At 41.7% G+C, this 12,595-nt stretch overlaps 1 protein-coding gene across 1 annotated transcript; it reads left to right on the top strand.

The window, feature by feature from the left end:
* Positions 1–2,269: 2,269 nt before the first annotated feature.
* Positions 2,270–3,034, top strand: LOC147440744 (uncharacterized). Its single transcript, XM_086483334.1, has one exon. It carries the CDS (start codon positions 2,270–2,272, stop codon positions 3,032–3,034), a length of 765 nt encoding a protein of 254 aa, XP_086339460.1.
* Positions 3,035–12,595: the final 9,561 nt, after the last annotated feature.

Raw genomic sequence — 12,595 nt, 5'->3', positions numbered from 1 at the left:
TACACGGTGGTTCTGATGTACGTGCACCTCTAGATCGAGGTGTGCGGAGATTGGGCATGGCTAGAGAATGTGAGGTTGATAGAGCTAGTAGGAAATGGTAGAAAAATCGCAAACGGACGTACTACAAAAACGCAACAGTCTTAAGAAATGACTTGTGTACTTCAAAAACACCAACGAACTTCGACAAACGAAGTAAAATATTGCAATAAGACTTCATTAATGCACATAGACTTCAAAATCCCTAATATATAGTCATTGACCAATAAAAATGAGATTATTACCATGTGGTCTTGATCTTCATGCACCTCTAAACTGGGGTGTGCGAAGATCAAGCATGGCTAGAAAATGTGAGGTTGTTAGAGCTAGCAGCTGTTAAGCCTAGGAAATTTTGGATGTTTTCCCTTAGTGGAATTGGGAATGTTAACTTTTGTACTTTTGGGATTCCAAGGGGTGTTCTTGGGAAAGGGCGTTGCCCATTAGTATTCTTGAACTATGTAACTGTCAATCAGTGTCTTCTTGGGAATGTGAAACCGGAAGTTATGGCGGATTTAGTATGTTGTCAGTTTGTATGTTCTGTTCCAGTTCCAGTTCCATTCTGATTCATGTGTTTGTCTATTCTAAATGTCTATGCCTTAAACACTTGGCGATCACGGTGTAAGTGTGATGTAGCATGGACGGATTCAAGTTTCTCTCGTAGGAGAGAGTGCTATGGTAGTGAAAGGTTTAGTTGAAGGGAGGGAGGATGTTCAGAATAGTGTAAGTGGGTATGGGTGGTTGGTTGCACTCTGGAGGAAGCGGAAGAGGATACATTCCCGTATTGGACAAGGTCAGTTGCTAGGCAGTTTCGGTAGTTTTATGGGTGAGATGGTCAGCGTTCGGAACTGCAGGGAATTTTGGATTATACTGGGATGCACCGAGTTTCTATAGGGGAAGATTCAGATGATACTGTGGAGGATTTGGATGGCGCAGAGGATTATCTAAGTGATAGATGGGAAGAAGAAGTAGCAAATGAAGAACGGGATATATTTCCGCGGCTGTTGGCGGTTGCAGTTGTTCAGCATGCATTAGTGGCGAGAAGGAGATTAATTTTTGATCCGTTGGGAAGTACCAGTGCAAGAAATCTTGTACAACCAAGTGGACTTACAAATATGGCGGCGGCTAGGCAGGATATGCGCATCAAATTCTTGACCTTTTCGGGAAAGTCGAAAGAAGACCCCGATTGCCGCATATATCAATACGAAACAAGATGGCAGCCAGAGGATTTGCCGGAGTGTACGATGCCCAGGCTAAGATGCACCAGTTTGAGGCTACATTGGATGGGAAGGCTATGCAATGGTTCAGTAATTTTCCAGCAGGTCATTTTGCCGATTATGAAGGTTTGAAAGCAACATTTTTTAATAGGTTCAGAAGGGAAAAGACTCCACATGATGTGTTGACCAAGCTTAGGGAAGTGAAACAAAGGAAAATGTTTGTTGAGGATTATGCACAAAATTTTAACCAATATGTGAGAAGGTTGACTGCTCAAGAAAGGCCAACTGATGAAATGCTTGCTGGATATTTTTTGAATGGATCAAGGAAGGAATTGAAGAATGTTGTTGTTGGAGTTGATGTTGCAGGTGGAATACAAGCATTACTGGAAACAGCTCAAAGAGCAGATAAAAGGTTTGGGGTCTCTCATGGGAAAGCAGCCAAGAGGTCATCTAAAGAAAAGAAGAAAAGTAGGTCGAAGAAAAAGAAGAGGTCAGATAATTTGGATTCGGACAGTGATTCGGATTCGGAAACTGATACTAATTCAGATACGGAAACGGATTCTGATAGTGAAGAGGATTATAGTGATGATTTGGATTCAGAAGCAGATGAGGATAAGAAGAAGAAAAGCAAAAAGAAGTGGAAGAAAAAGTCTAAAGAGAAAGAGGATAGAGTGGAAAATTTGGTGGCAAAGAAATTGAAGAAGTTGGGAGTGCAGAAAGTTGTGGAATCAAAAACCCCTCATTGTGAAATTTTTGTTAAGGATGGGCATTGGACAAAGGAATGTTGGTTTAATCCAAATTTTAGGGGTGTTGTACCAGAAAGGATTCAGCAGAAGATACAGCAACAAGGACCTCAAACTCATGGGGTTTTTCCAAGAGACAGTAGGAAGGCAGAGGATGTTCAATAATCAAGGTTGGCAAAGGCAACAACCGTATTCTGGGTGGAGACCACAGTTTAATCAAGGGGGACCATCATTTAGAGGAAATTTCAATTCGGGAGGAGGACCGAGATTTGGAGGATGGCAGAATTCAAGCCCCCGTGGGGGGGAAATTCGGATCAGCAGCAGCGTTGGCAGAATTGGCAGCCACAACCACAAGGATGGAATCAGCCGGTTTGGAATTATCAAGGGGAGAATCAGCAACAGCCAAGGGCGCAAGTGCCGCAGTTGCCAGCACCACCAGCACAGTCAGCTGAAGCAAACAAAGAGCCAGGAAGTAGTTTGATAGTAGTAGAATCGTTTCAGGATCAAGGGGTGAATGAAGTCGCTATCGATTGTCAGTCGGAATGTGATTGTTCGAAATGTTTGCAAGAGGAAGTAGATGTATTAGTGACAACAAGGTCAAAAGCAAGGTTGAAACCTCCGCTGGACTGGGAGGAGCAGAAGGAGATTCGGGATGAGGTAGCTGAAGATTTGATGGAAAAGGATCAACAGCAGAGTAAGCTTAAATCGAAGGAGAAAGGAGTAAAAAAGGAGGAGAAGGAAAGAGAAAGGACGGATGCCTTGTTTGAAGAATTAACTAATTCCTCTATACATTTTACCTTGGATCAGTTCTTGTCATTAGTTCCAATTTTCATAGATAGATTATATACAATGATGCGAAGGTCAAAGACTGTTTCGAGTATGAATGAGGTGCAGCAAACAGTTCAGAGTTGCCAGATTAGCCCGGAGGATGTGGATTTTTCAGTACCAACACTGTCATTGGAATTTAATAACCGCAAATTTCCGATGTTCTATTGGATGGTGGATCAGGGATCAACATACTTTCGGAATCGAAATTTCTAAGGATGCAAGATGTCAGGTTGGAACCAGCTCCATTTCAAGTGCATATGGCTTATCAGAGCAGAGTTCAACCAGTGGGGATGTTAAGGAGGCAAGGAATTATCATTCATGAATTGCATTTTATGGTAAACTTTGTAGTCATCAGGATGAAGGATTCAAAAAATACCTAGGCCATGGTTTTGCACGGCTAAGCTAAAACAGGGTTGGGGAAAAAATGAAGTGACAGTTAAGAAAGGAAAGAGGGAAGTTACGTTACCGATGGGGCTGAAGAAGGAATTGTCAGAAGAGACGAAGCCAATGTTGGCACAAGCAATTAACATGTCTGAAGGATTGGAGGATGATGAAGAAGCATATTTCCTAGCAGCAAATCCAACAATTGTTCCAGTATTTGAGGTAGATGTGGAGCGGATCATTGACAAATATGCAGAGAAAGAGAACAGTTTGGGAATTGATCAGTTGCAGAGGAATACAGATGGTGTGGAACAGGAAAATTTAGAATAGAAGAAAATCCAAGAGGAAACTGTGATGGAGGACTCGGAATTGGAGCCAAAGGAGGCAATTTAGAGAGCGGAGGCTCTGTATGATAAGATGATAAAGAAAGTTTCTCGAGTTAAGGAGGATGATTTACAGGATTTGAATTTGGGAACGGAGGATCATCCAAAGATGGTAAGAGTTAGTATTCATTTGGAGGATGGCTTCAAGAAGGACTTGAAGGAATTACTGTTGGAGTATATTGATGTTTTTGCATGGGATTATTCTCATTTGAAAGGCATGGATCCTCAAGTGTACAACCATCATATAAATTTGAGAACGGATGTTGTTCCAGTGATTCAGCAAAGATATAGGATGAATCCAAATTATGCCAAGCAGGTGAAAGAGGAATTGGATAAATTGCTAAATGCAGGATTCATAGTGATAGTGGATCAGGCGGAATGGTTGTCACCAATAGTAGTGGTACCCAAGAAGTCAAGGAAGTTAAGGGTTTGTGTGGATTACAGAAAATTGAATGCAGCAACAGTTGCACATCCATTTCCATTGCCTTTATTGATTTAGTTCTGGATGATGTACCGGGACATGAGATGTATACTTTTCTTGATGGATTTTCAGGGTACAATCAAATACCAATGGCTGAGGAGGATATTGAAAAAACTGCTTTTATCACAGAATGGGGAGCTTTTTCATATACAGTGATGAGCTTTGGATTGAAGAATGGACCACCATCATTTTCGAAGGCAGCGTTTAAAACCTTTGAGCCACATTTGACAGATTTTATGAGGATTTTTATGGATGATCTTTCAATTTTTGGGAAAAAAGTCAGGCTACTGGAATATTTGAGGAAGTGTTTTTGAAATATGTAGGATGTTTTGGATGTCACTTAATCCCAGAAGTGTGCAATAGCAGTACAGAAGGGAAAATTGTTGGGACATATCATCTCTCAAGAAGGAATGTCGATTGCTGGGGACAAGATTAGTGCACTTCAGAAAGCGGTAGCTCCAAAAAAATTGAAGGCAGTGATGCGGTTTGCTAGACAGATCAAATGGCATGGTAGGTATTTACGGTATTTGGCGGATGTGAGCGCACCACTTACTCATTTGACCAAAAAGGAAGTGGAATTTGTTTGGGGAGAAGCTCAAGAAAAGGCTTTTCAAATTATCAAAAAGATGTTGGTGGTTTCACCTATACTTCAACCACCAAATTGGAAATTACCGTTTCATGTGTATGTGATGCTTCCGACATGGCAGTAGGAGTTGTTTTAATGCAGGAGAAGATTAAGGGATGGTTTAGACCGGTTTATTATGCTAGTAGAATGTTGAGAGCACCGGAGAAGAATTACACAGTTATGGAAAGGGAAGCTTTGGGAATGATTTTTGCTTTGGAAAAATTCTGACATTATCTGTTAGGGAATAAAGTGGTTTTTCATGTGGATCATCAGGCTTTATTGTTTCTGGTAAAGAAGCCAAATTTGGAAGGCAGATTAGCAAGATGGATGCTCATGTTGCAAACTTGCAAGAATTTGATTACATAGTTGTTCATACTCCAGGAACTCAGCATGCAGTGGCGGATTACCTCAGCAGATTGGAACATAAGGAGGAATTACCAGGATTATCGGATAAATTGCCTGATGCGGATTTGTTCCGTGTGGAAGGACAGTTTTTTGATAATTGGTATGATCAGATGGTTCAGTTTCTGACAGATGGAGTTTTACCTTCGAGAATGTCTCCGGATCAGAGAAAGAAGTTTGTATTGAGGAGCAGACCATGTTTTATTATAGTTGGAGCATTATATAGAAGAGGAGCATATTAGATTATACGACGATGTGTTCCGGATGAAGAGCATGAAGCAGTGTTGCAGGAGGCACATTGGGGATCATCTGGAGGACATTTCTCAAGGGAAATTACAGGTCGAAAAATTTTACAAGCTGGACTTTGGTGGCCTTTGTTATTGAAGGATGCACATAATTTTGCCAAGGAATGTGTTCAATGTCAGAAGATGGGGCAGCTTACACAAGGGGATAGGATGCAGGATCATCCAATCTTGCCATTAGAACCATTTTAGAAGTGGGGAATGGATTTTGTAGGCCCAATAAAACCACGGGCAAAGAGGACGGGTTCCAGATATATTCTTGTTGCAAGAGATTATGCTACCAAATGGGTGGAAGCAGTGGCTTTGAGAGATAATAAAGCAGCAAGTGTGGCACGGTTTTTATATAAAAACATTATGACAAGATTTGGAAGTCCTATAGAGTTGGTGTCGGATCAGGGAACACACTTTTCGAATTCTGTGATTCAGGAGTTGACATCCAGACATATGATTTTGCATAAGAAATCTACTCCATATCATCCGCAAGCAAATGGGCAGGCAGAAAGCTCTAATAAAGTGCTGGTGAGAATTTTGAAGAAGATTGTGTCGGTAAACAAATCAGATTGGGATGACAAACTGGATTTAGCACTATGAGCTTTTCGGACAGCTTTTAAGGTGGCGACTGGAATGACACCTTTCAAATTGGTATTTGGGATTGAAGCTGTGGTGCCAATGGAATATGTAATTCCAAGCTTGAGGTTGTCAATTCAGTATAAGTTAAGTCCGGAGGAATCAATTTCTCATAGACATAAGGAGCTGCTTAAATTTGAAGAGGATAGAATTCAGAGTGCCTATTTGGTGGAAGTTGAGTAGAAGAGGAAACAAGCATGGATGTCTAGGCAGGTGAAATTCAAAAGTTTTCACAAGGGGGATTGGGTGATGTTATATAATTCTAAATTGGGACCACATCCGGGTAAGTTGAAGCTGAGATATTTGGGACCTTATCAGATTGAATCAGAACAGGGCCAAGGAACATTTTTGTTGAAAGACGTCTTCGGAACAAAGATTTTGAAACCTGTGAATGGATTCAGATTGAAGAAATTTAATGGAAAGGTGCCTGAGGATCCCAAGTGGATGGTCAATAAGGCTGAGGATATTGGCAGTAAATTGTTAGCAGTTGGTGTTTTGTGGGTTGCAATGGAATATTCAGAGGCAGAATTGGCAATTTGTTCTAGCAATTCAAAACCTGTAAATGGATCTGGAATTCGGAATTCGGATTGTGGACTGGAAGTCGGAATTCGGACTGTCGGATTTGAAGTCCGGAAAGAGGAAAGTCGGAGGAATGGAATTGGGCAAAAGGGTACAGAGGTACTCATAAGTGGGCGTACTCAATTTAAGGCAAAACACTCGCTTAGTGCTGATGTGACTCACTTAAGGACGAATATTTTTAGGGTGAATCCTGCATGGCGTGCCCAAATTGAGGAGAAAATCATCATCATAAGAGTAAGGTGGTGAGAGGAGTTGGGGATCACATCCAAGTGTGTGAACGTCGCAGTTCAGTGAGACTGTTAAGTCGGGGAAGAAGGGCAAAATATTTTTTGAGAATATTAAGGGAAAGCTGATGGCGAGTATGCATGATAATGCATCAGAAGCGATGCCGAACACCAAGTCGATGAAGATGGCGATGGAGGAGTTGTTCAAGGTGCGGCAACAGGAAGAGCACATCGAGGTGGAGAGTGATGAGGCTGAGTCTCTGAGTGATCAGGGCAGTGTGGAGATGGCGGTGGCAGCGTTTGACCCAAATGAGGTAGAAACCTAAGTATGGCTCAAGCGCATAGGCCTTGATGAGTTTGCATGTCTACCTTGGGATACATGGGCAGAGAATGAGTTCACTGAGCATCAATGGAATATGATTAAGGAGAGTGATGGAGAGTGATGGAATGATTACAGCGGATGTTCGCTTGACACCAAAGTTGGTCTCCAAAGTCTTCAAAGTTCCCTGTTTACCTGTGCCTGCTAAGACGAGGAAGCTGACTGACTCCCAGATGAAGGGGGAATTTGGAAATCCGGTTGGGATGAAGGCATACTAAATGGTGAAGAATGCAGGTGGAATTAGAGCCTCAAATTTGTTTTGGTATTTGGAAAAGGTGTGCATTCTGCAGAAGACTACCTACATGTCTAAGGAGGCTTTTGCACCATTGTTTCAGGCTGAGAGAGGCATTAAAGTTGATTGGGCATCAGTTTTGTATGATCAGATGCAGCTTACTGGAAAGAGAGACCGGCGTCGGACACCAGCAGTGGGCAGAGTAGCACCTTATTTGGCTGCAATTTTTGAGCATGTTCTGAAGGTTTCGACAGTAGCAACAGGTTTGAAGACACCAGTGGGTGGCAGATGTGGTAAAAGAAGAGGGAATAGTATGTGGAAGTAAGAGAAGGAAGTTGTTGTTGGGCTCTCCAGCAGTTGAAAAAGGTAAATCACCTTTCAAAGTTTCTTGGAAGGGTTTGGAGGAGTCAGAATCAAAGCTGAACAGTTTCACAATGGAATCAGAATCAAAGAAGTCGGAGTCCAAAGGCAAGAAGGTAACGCTGTTTATGAAAGGAATGGGTGGAACTGCGGAGAAGACTGCTCTAAAAAGTTTGAAAGTTAAAGCAGGCAGTAGTGACAGTTATGAGAACAGGAGGATTTTTTCTGTGGAAGAGGCAGCTAACAGTTTGACTCAATTGAATGAGTTCCTACAGAATCAAGATGCGGCGCTTAGGGTGATGGAAGTTGGAACATAAGTGTAGTGCTATTCCAGAATGGGAAATGCAGAAAGTTAGAATGCAGTTGTTTCAGGAGAGGTCGGATAAGGAAAGATTGCAGGAGGAGGTTAAGAGGATTACAACTGAGGCTATGGCAAGAAATGCTGAAGTTCTGAGTGTAGCTGAGGATTTTACTAGGTGGGTAGACCGACTGAAGAGTACAGTGGATGAGAAATTTAAAGAACTAGGGGATAAGGTGGCTGATTTGACCACTGAGAATGTTTTCCTGATTAATAGATTAACTCCATTGCTGGAGATGGAGAAGGCGGCATTGCAGAACCAAGGAATGACAGGTATCTTGGTTGTTGATTTGGATGCGGATATCCTGAGGCAGGAAGTGCTGAAATATACACAAGAGATGTGGAATAAGGCAACTAGGCTTTGGAAGGAGCATATGGAAGTGTCGACAGACAGCTTCAAGAATTGGTTTCAGCTAGCTGGAAAGGAGAGCATTAGGAGGGAGAATGAGGCATTGAAGGTGGAGAATGAGAAATTAGTGGCAGAGATGGAGGAGTTGAAGGATAAAAGTAAGGAGATTGAAGTGAATGCAGGGGGTTTGAGTAAGTGGAAAACGAAGCTGAGCAATGATGTTTTGGGACCAAATCAGATTGCAGCAAGAGAAGTGGAATCGGAAGTGGAAAAGCAGGTGGAAGCAGAGGTGGAAAAGCAGGTGGATTCGGATGTTGCAGCAGAAAAGGCAGATGCAGAAGGGGATGCTGGGGAGCAGATTGTTCGATCAAGGGATTGTGGGTCCAGGTCAGCCTATGGCTCTAGCCACTAGGCTGTGCCAGGTGTTAAGCCTAGGAAATTTTGGATGTTTAATCTTAGTGGAATTGGGAATGTTAACTTTTGTACTTTTGGGATTCCAAGGGGTGTTCTTGGGAAAGGGCGTTGCCCATTAGTATTCTCGAACTATGTAACTGTCGATCAGTGTCTTCTTGGGAATGTGAAAGCAGAAGTTATGGCGGATTTAGTCTGTTGTCAGTTTCTGTGTTCTGTTCCAGGTCCAGTTCCATTCTGATTCCTGTGTTTGTCTATTCTGAATGTCTATGCCTTAAACAGCAACAAACAGTAAAAAAACCGCAAACAGACTTTGAAAACGCAAAAGTCTTCAAAAATGATGTGTTTTTTACAAAAATGCAAACGGACTTTGACAAACGAAGTAAAATAACGCAATCGGACTTCAATAGCACACACACCCAAATATATAGACATTGACGAATAAAGACGAGATTATTACCATGTGGTCCTGATCTCCATGCACCTCTAGACCGAGGTGTGCGGAGATCGGGCATGGCTATGTTGGACTTAGGGTTGCAAGAAAACACACACAGCTTGGAGAAGACGAAGGAAACTCAAGGCACACAACAGAGAGTGCATTACTTAGTGTGCAATGGAAAGATGGATAGCCCTAGAGTGAATGGCCGTATATACAATGCACGGGGGAAAAAATCTCCTAAAGAGGGAAAAAAATGCCCTGGTGGTCCTAAGTGTGTTCACACACATCACTACCACATGTATATGGTAACAAATCCCCCCTGGAGTGATGCGGTGAATGAGAGCTGGCACATGAGTAAAAGGAGGTGCTATGCCCTAAGGACATGACCAGTCCACAAAGGGGAGTGAGCCCAAAGCTTTGCAGAAAGATTTGAACTTCTCACAAGACAATGCCTTTGTGAAAAGATATGCAAGGTTGTCCTGTGTTGGCACATAAGCCAAGCTAATCTCTCCTGCTCAGAGCCTCTCCCTAACATAGTGGTAATGCACCTCAATGTGCTTTGTGCGAGCATGAAAAACTGGGTTCCTTGCAACTACCAATGCACTCTGACTGTCAGTGTAGATAGTGTTAGCGGCAATGACCCCCCCCTTGGGATAAAACAAGCCAAGATGTAAAGTGCCACTCAAGTAGCGGACAATCCTCTTGACTACCTGCCAATGCTTAAACCATGGGCTATGCATAAATCTGATGACCTGTGAGACTGAAAACTGAATATTCAGCCTCGTGTTTCATACATAAATGAGACATCCAACAATATTTTGGTAAAGAGTGACATCTGCAGGATCATCAACATCGTGAAGACTCAATTTCAAACGTGTTTCCATGGGAGTGGCAATAGGTTTGCAATCCTCAAGTTCAAACTTACATAGCAATGTCTCTATGTAACTTTTCTGACACAAGGCAATACCACCATCACACTGCTTAAACTGTATGCCCAACAAGTAATGATGTAACAGCCACAAATCTTTCATCTCAAAAGTACCATACAAATCAGCCTTAAATTCAGCAATATGTGCCTCATTGGGACTAGTGATCAGCAAATCATCCACATAAAGAACAACAATGAGAAGTACATCGCCCTCACGCTTGACATATAATGTGCTTTTTGTTGGACTGTTACAAAAGCCTTGTTTGATCAAATGAGTGTCAGCTTTCTCATACCAAGGAGGACGAGGAGCTTGCTTCAACCCATACAAAGCCTTTCAAGGGACAGCAAGCCTCCGTTACTCCCTTGATTGGGAAGTTGAGGCTTCATGTCCAAAGCTATGTCGATAAAGAAGACTTTTTCATCTCTCCTCTCCAACATGAGGATGCTATCCTAGGGTCACCATGGTTCAACTTCATGACTGCCAACATGAAGTTCCTTGAAAGGAGAATCTACTTCAGCTACAGGGAAAAGAACATGTATATAGATGCTAGTGAGTCTGGTCGTACTATACCACTTGTAAATCCTCCCGCTTTTGATAAATCGATGAAGAGCTTAGTTTTTGGGTACATGATTTTTGTCAAAGAGTCCTTAAAAGGTCCTAATGTTTCATCAAATGTAAATGGTAGGATTCAAGAAGAGTTAGCATTGTACAATTTTCTAAAAGGATTCCAAGATGTGTTCATCGATGATATCCCTATGGACTTACCTCCAAAAACGAGGGGATAATGACCATCGAATTGATACCGTATCTGTGTGGACTATCGAGCACTAAACCATATCACCAAAAAACCCAAAAAAAAAAATCCCGTGCCTCGGGTAGAAGATTTGTTTGATAAGCTACAAGGCTCTATCTACTTCATTAGGATTGACCTTAAAAGTGGCAATCATCAAATAAGGATAGTGGATGAAGATATTTTAAAGACCATGTTTCATACAATGTTTGGTCTTTATAAATATCTAGTCATGCCTTTTGGCTTGACTAATGCACCAGCCACGTTCAATCGATTAATGGAGAAATTTTTTTAACCCTACCGCAAATTCATTGTAGTGTTCTTTGATGATATCATTATCTAATCCAAGTCATTGGAGGAACACAAGAGATCTATTACTTAGGTCATAATATCTCTCGAGATGGTATCCGTATGAATCCATCAAAGTTAGAGGTAATATAAACATTGCCTAATCCAAGGAATCTACATGAGCTAAGAAGCTTTATTAGTATGTGTGCATACTATAGACGCTTCATAGCAAATTTTTCTCAAAAAGCAGGACCATTCTATGACTTAACAAAGAAGAACATTAAGTATTCATGGACTGCTAAGGAGAAAAATGATTTTGATAATCTCAAGGAGAAACTTACCTCCCAACCAGTCCTCATACTTCCGGGTCTCTCAAAGCCATTTGAGGTCCAATGTGATGCTTGTGGTGATTGCCTTGGAGCAGTTTGAAAGCCAAAGGCTCAATACGGATGAAAAAATCTTGGGCATTTATGAAAAAGAGCTTTTAGTTGTTCTAAATGCCCTAGACACGTGGAAGCACTACCTATTGGGGACTCCATTTATCCTACAAACTGACCACCAAAGTGTCAAGTATTTCATGATGCAAACCAAGCTTTCCGACAAAAAAATGAGGTGAGCAAATTCTCTTTCGCAATTTAATTTCCATATTGCTGGTAAGCACAATCAAGTGGCTGATGCACTTTCACGACGACCAAAAGTTAATGCGGTGTCTATATCAACTCATAATGATCTATCCTCTATGATAGATGAGTATGCTACTACTACCCTAATTTTAGAGACATAATGTGAGCCCTTGCTTTGGGGAAGAAAGAGGAACCATTCACCTTGCAGGATGGTTATCTTCTCCACGGAAATAGGCTATGTGTTACCCATTACCTTCATGAGAAAGTTATGTATGAATCCCATGCTCCTCCCTATGCGGGGCATAGAGATATTCAACCTACTCTTTGAGGAGTAGAGACGTATTTCTATTGGCCTACCATGAAACTGGACATACAACAGTATGTTTCAAAATGCGTAGTATGCCAAAAGACCAAATATGTAGAGGAAAGCAACCTGGATTACTCTAGCCACTACCTATCCCAAATTCACCATGGGAGAGTATATCCATGGATTTCATCTTTGGATTGCCCAAGTCTATCCATGGGAATACGGGATATATGGACAATAGTTGACAGGTTTAGCAAGAAAGCACACTTTATTCCTGTCAAAAAGACTATTAAGGCACACCAAAT

The sequence above is a fragment of the Adiantum capillus-veneris genome, chromosome 15 (genome assembly GCF_014529385.1).
Source record: "Adiantum capillus-veneris isolate H3 chromosome 15, ASM1452938v2, whole genome shotgun sequence".
Classification (NCBI taxonomy): domain Eukaryota; kingdom Viridiplantae; phylum Streptophyta; class Polypodiopsida; order Polypodiales; family Pteridaceae; genus Adiantum; species Adiantum capillus-veneris.
The sequence above is the reverse complement of the archived record's forward strand: the minus strand, read 5'-3'. Positions and strand labels throughout refer to the sequence as shown.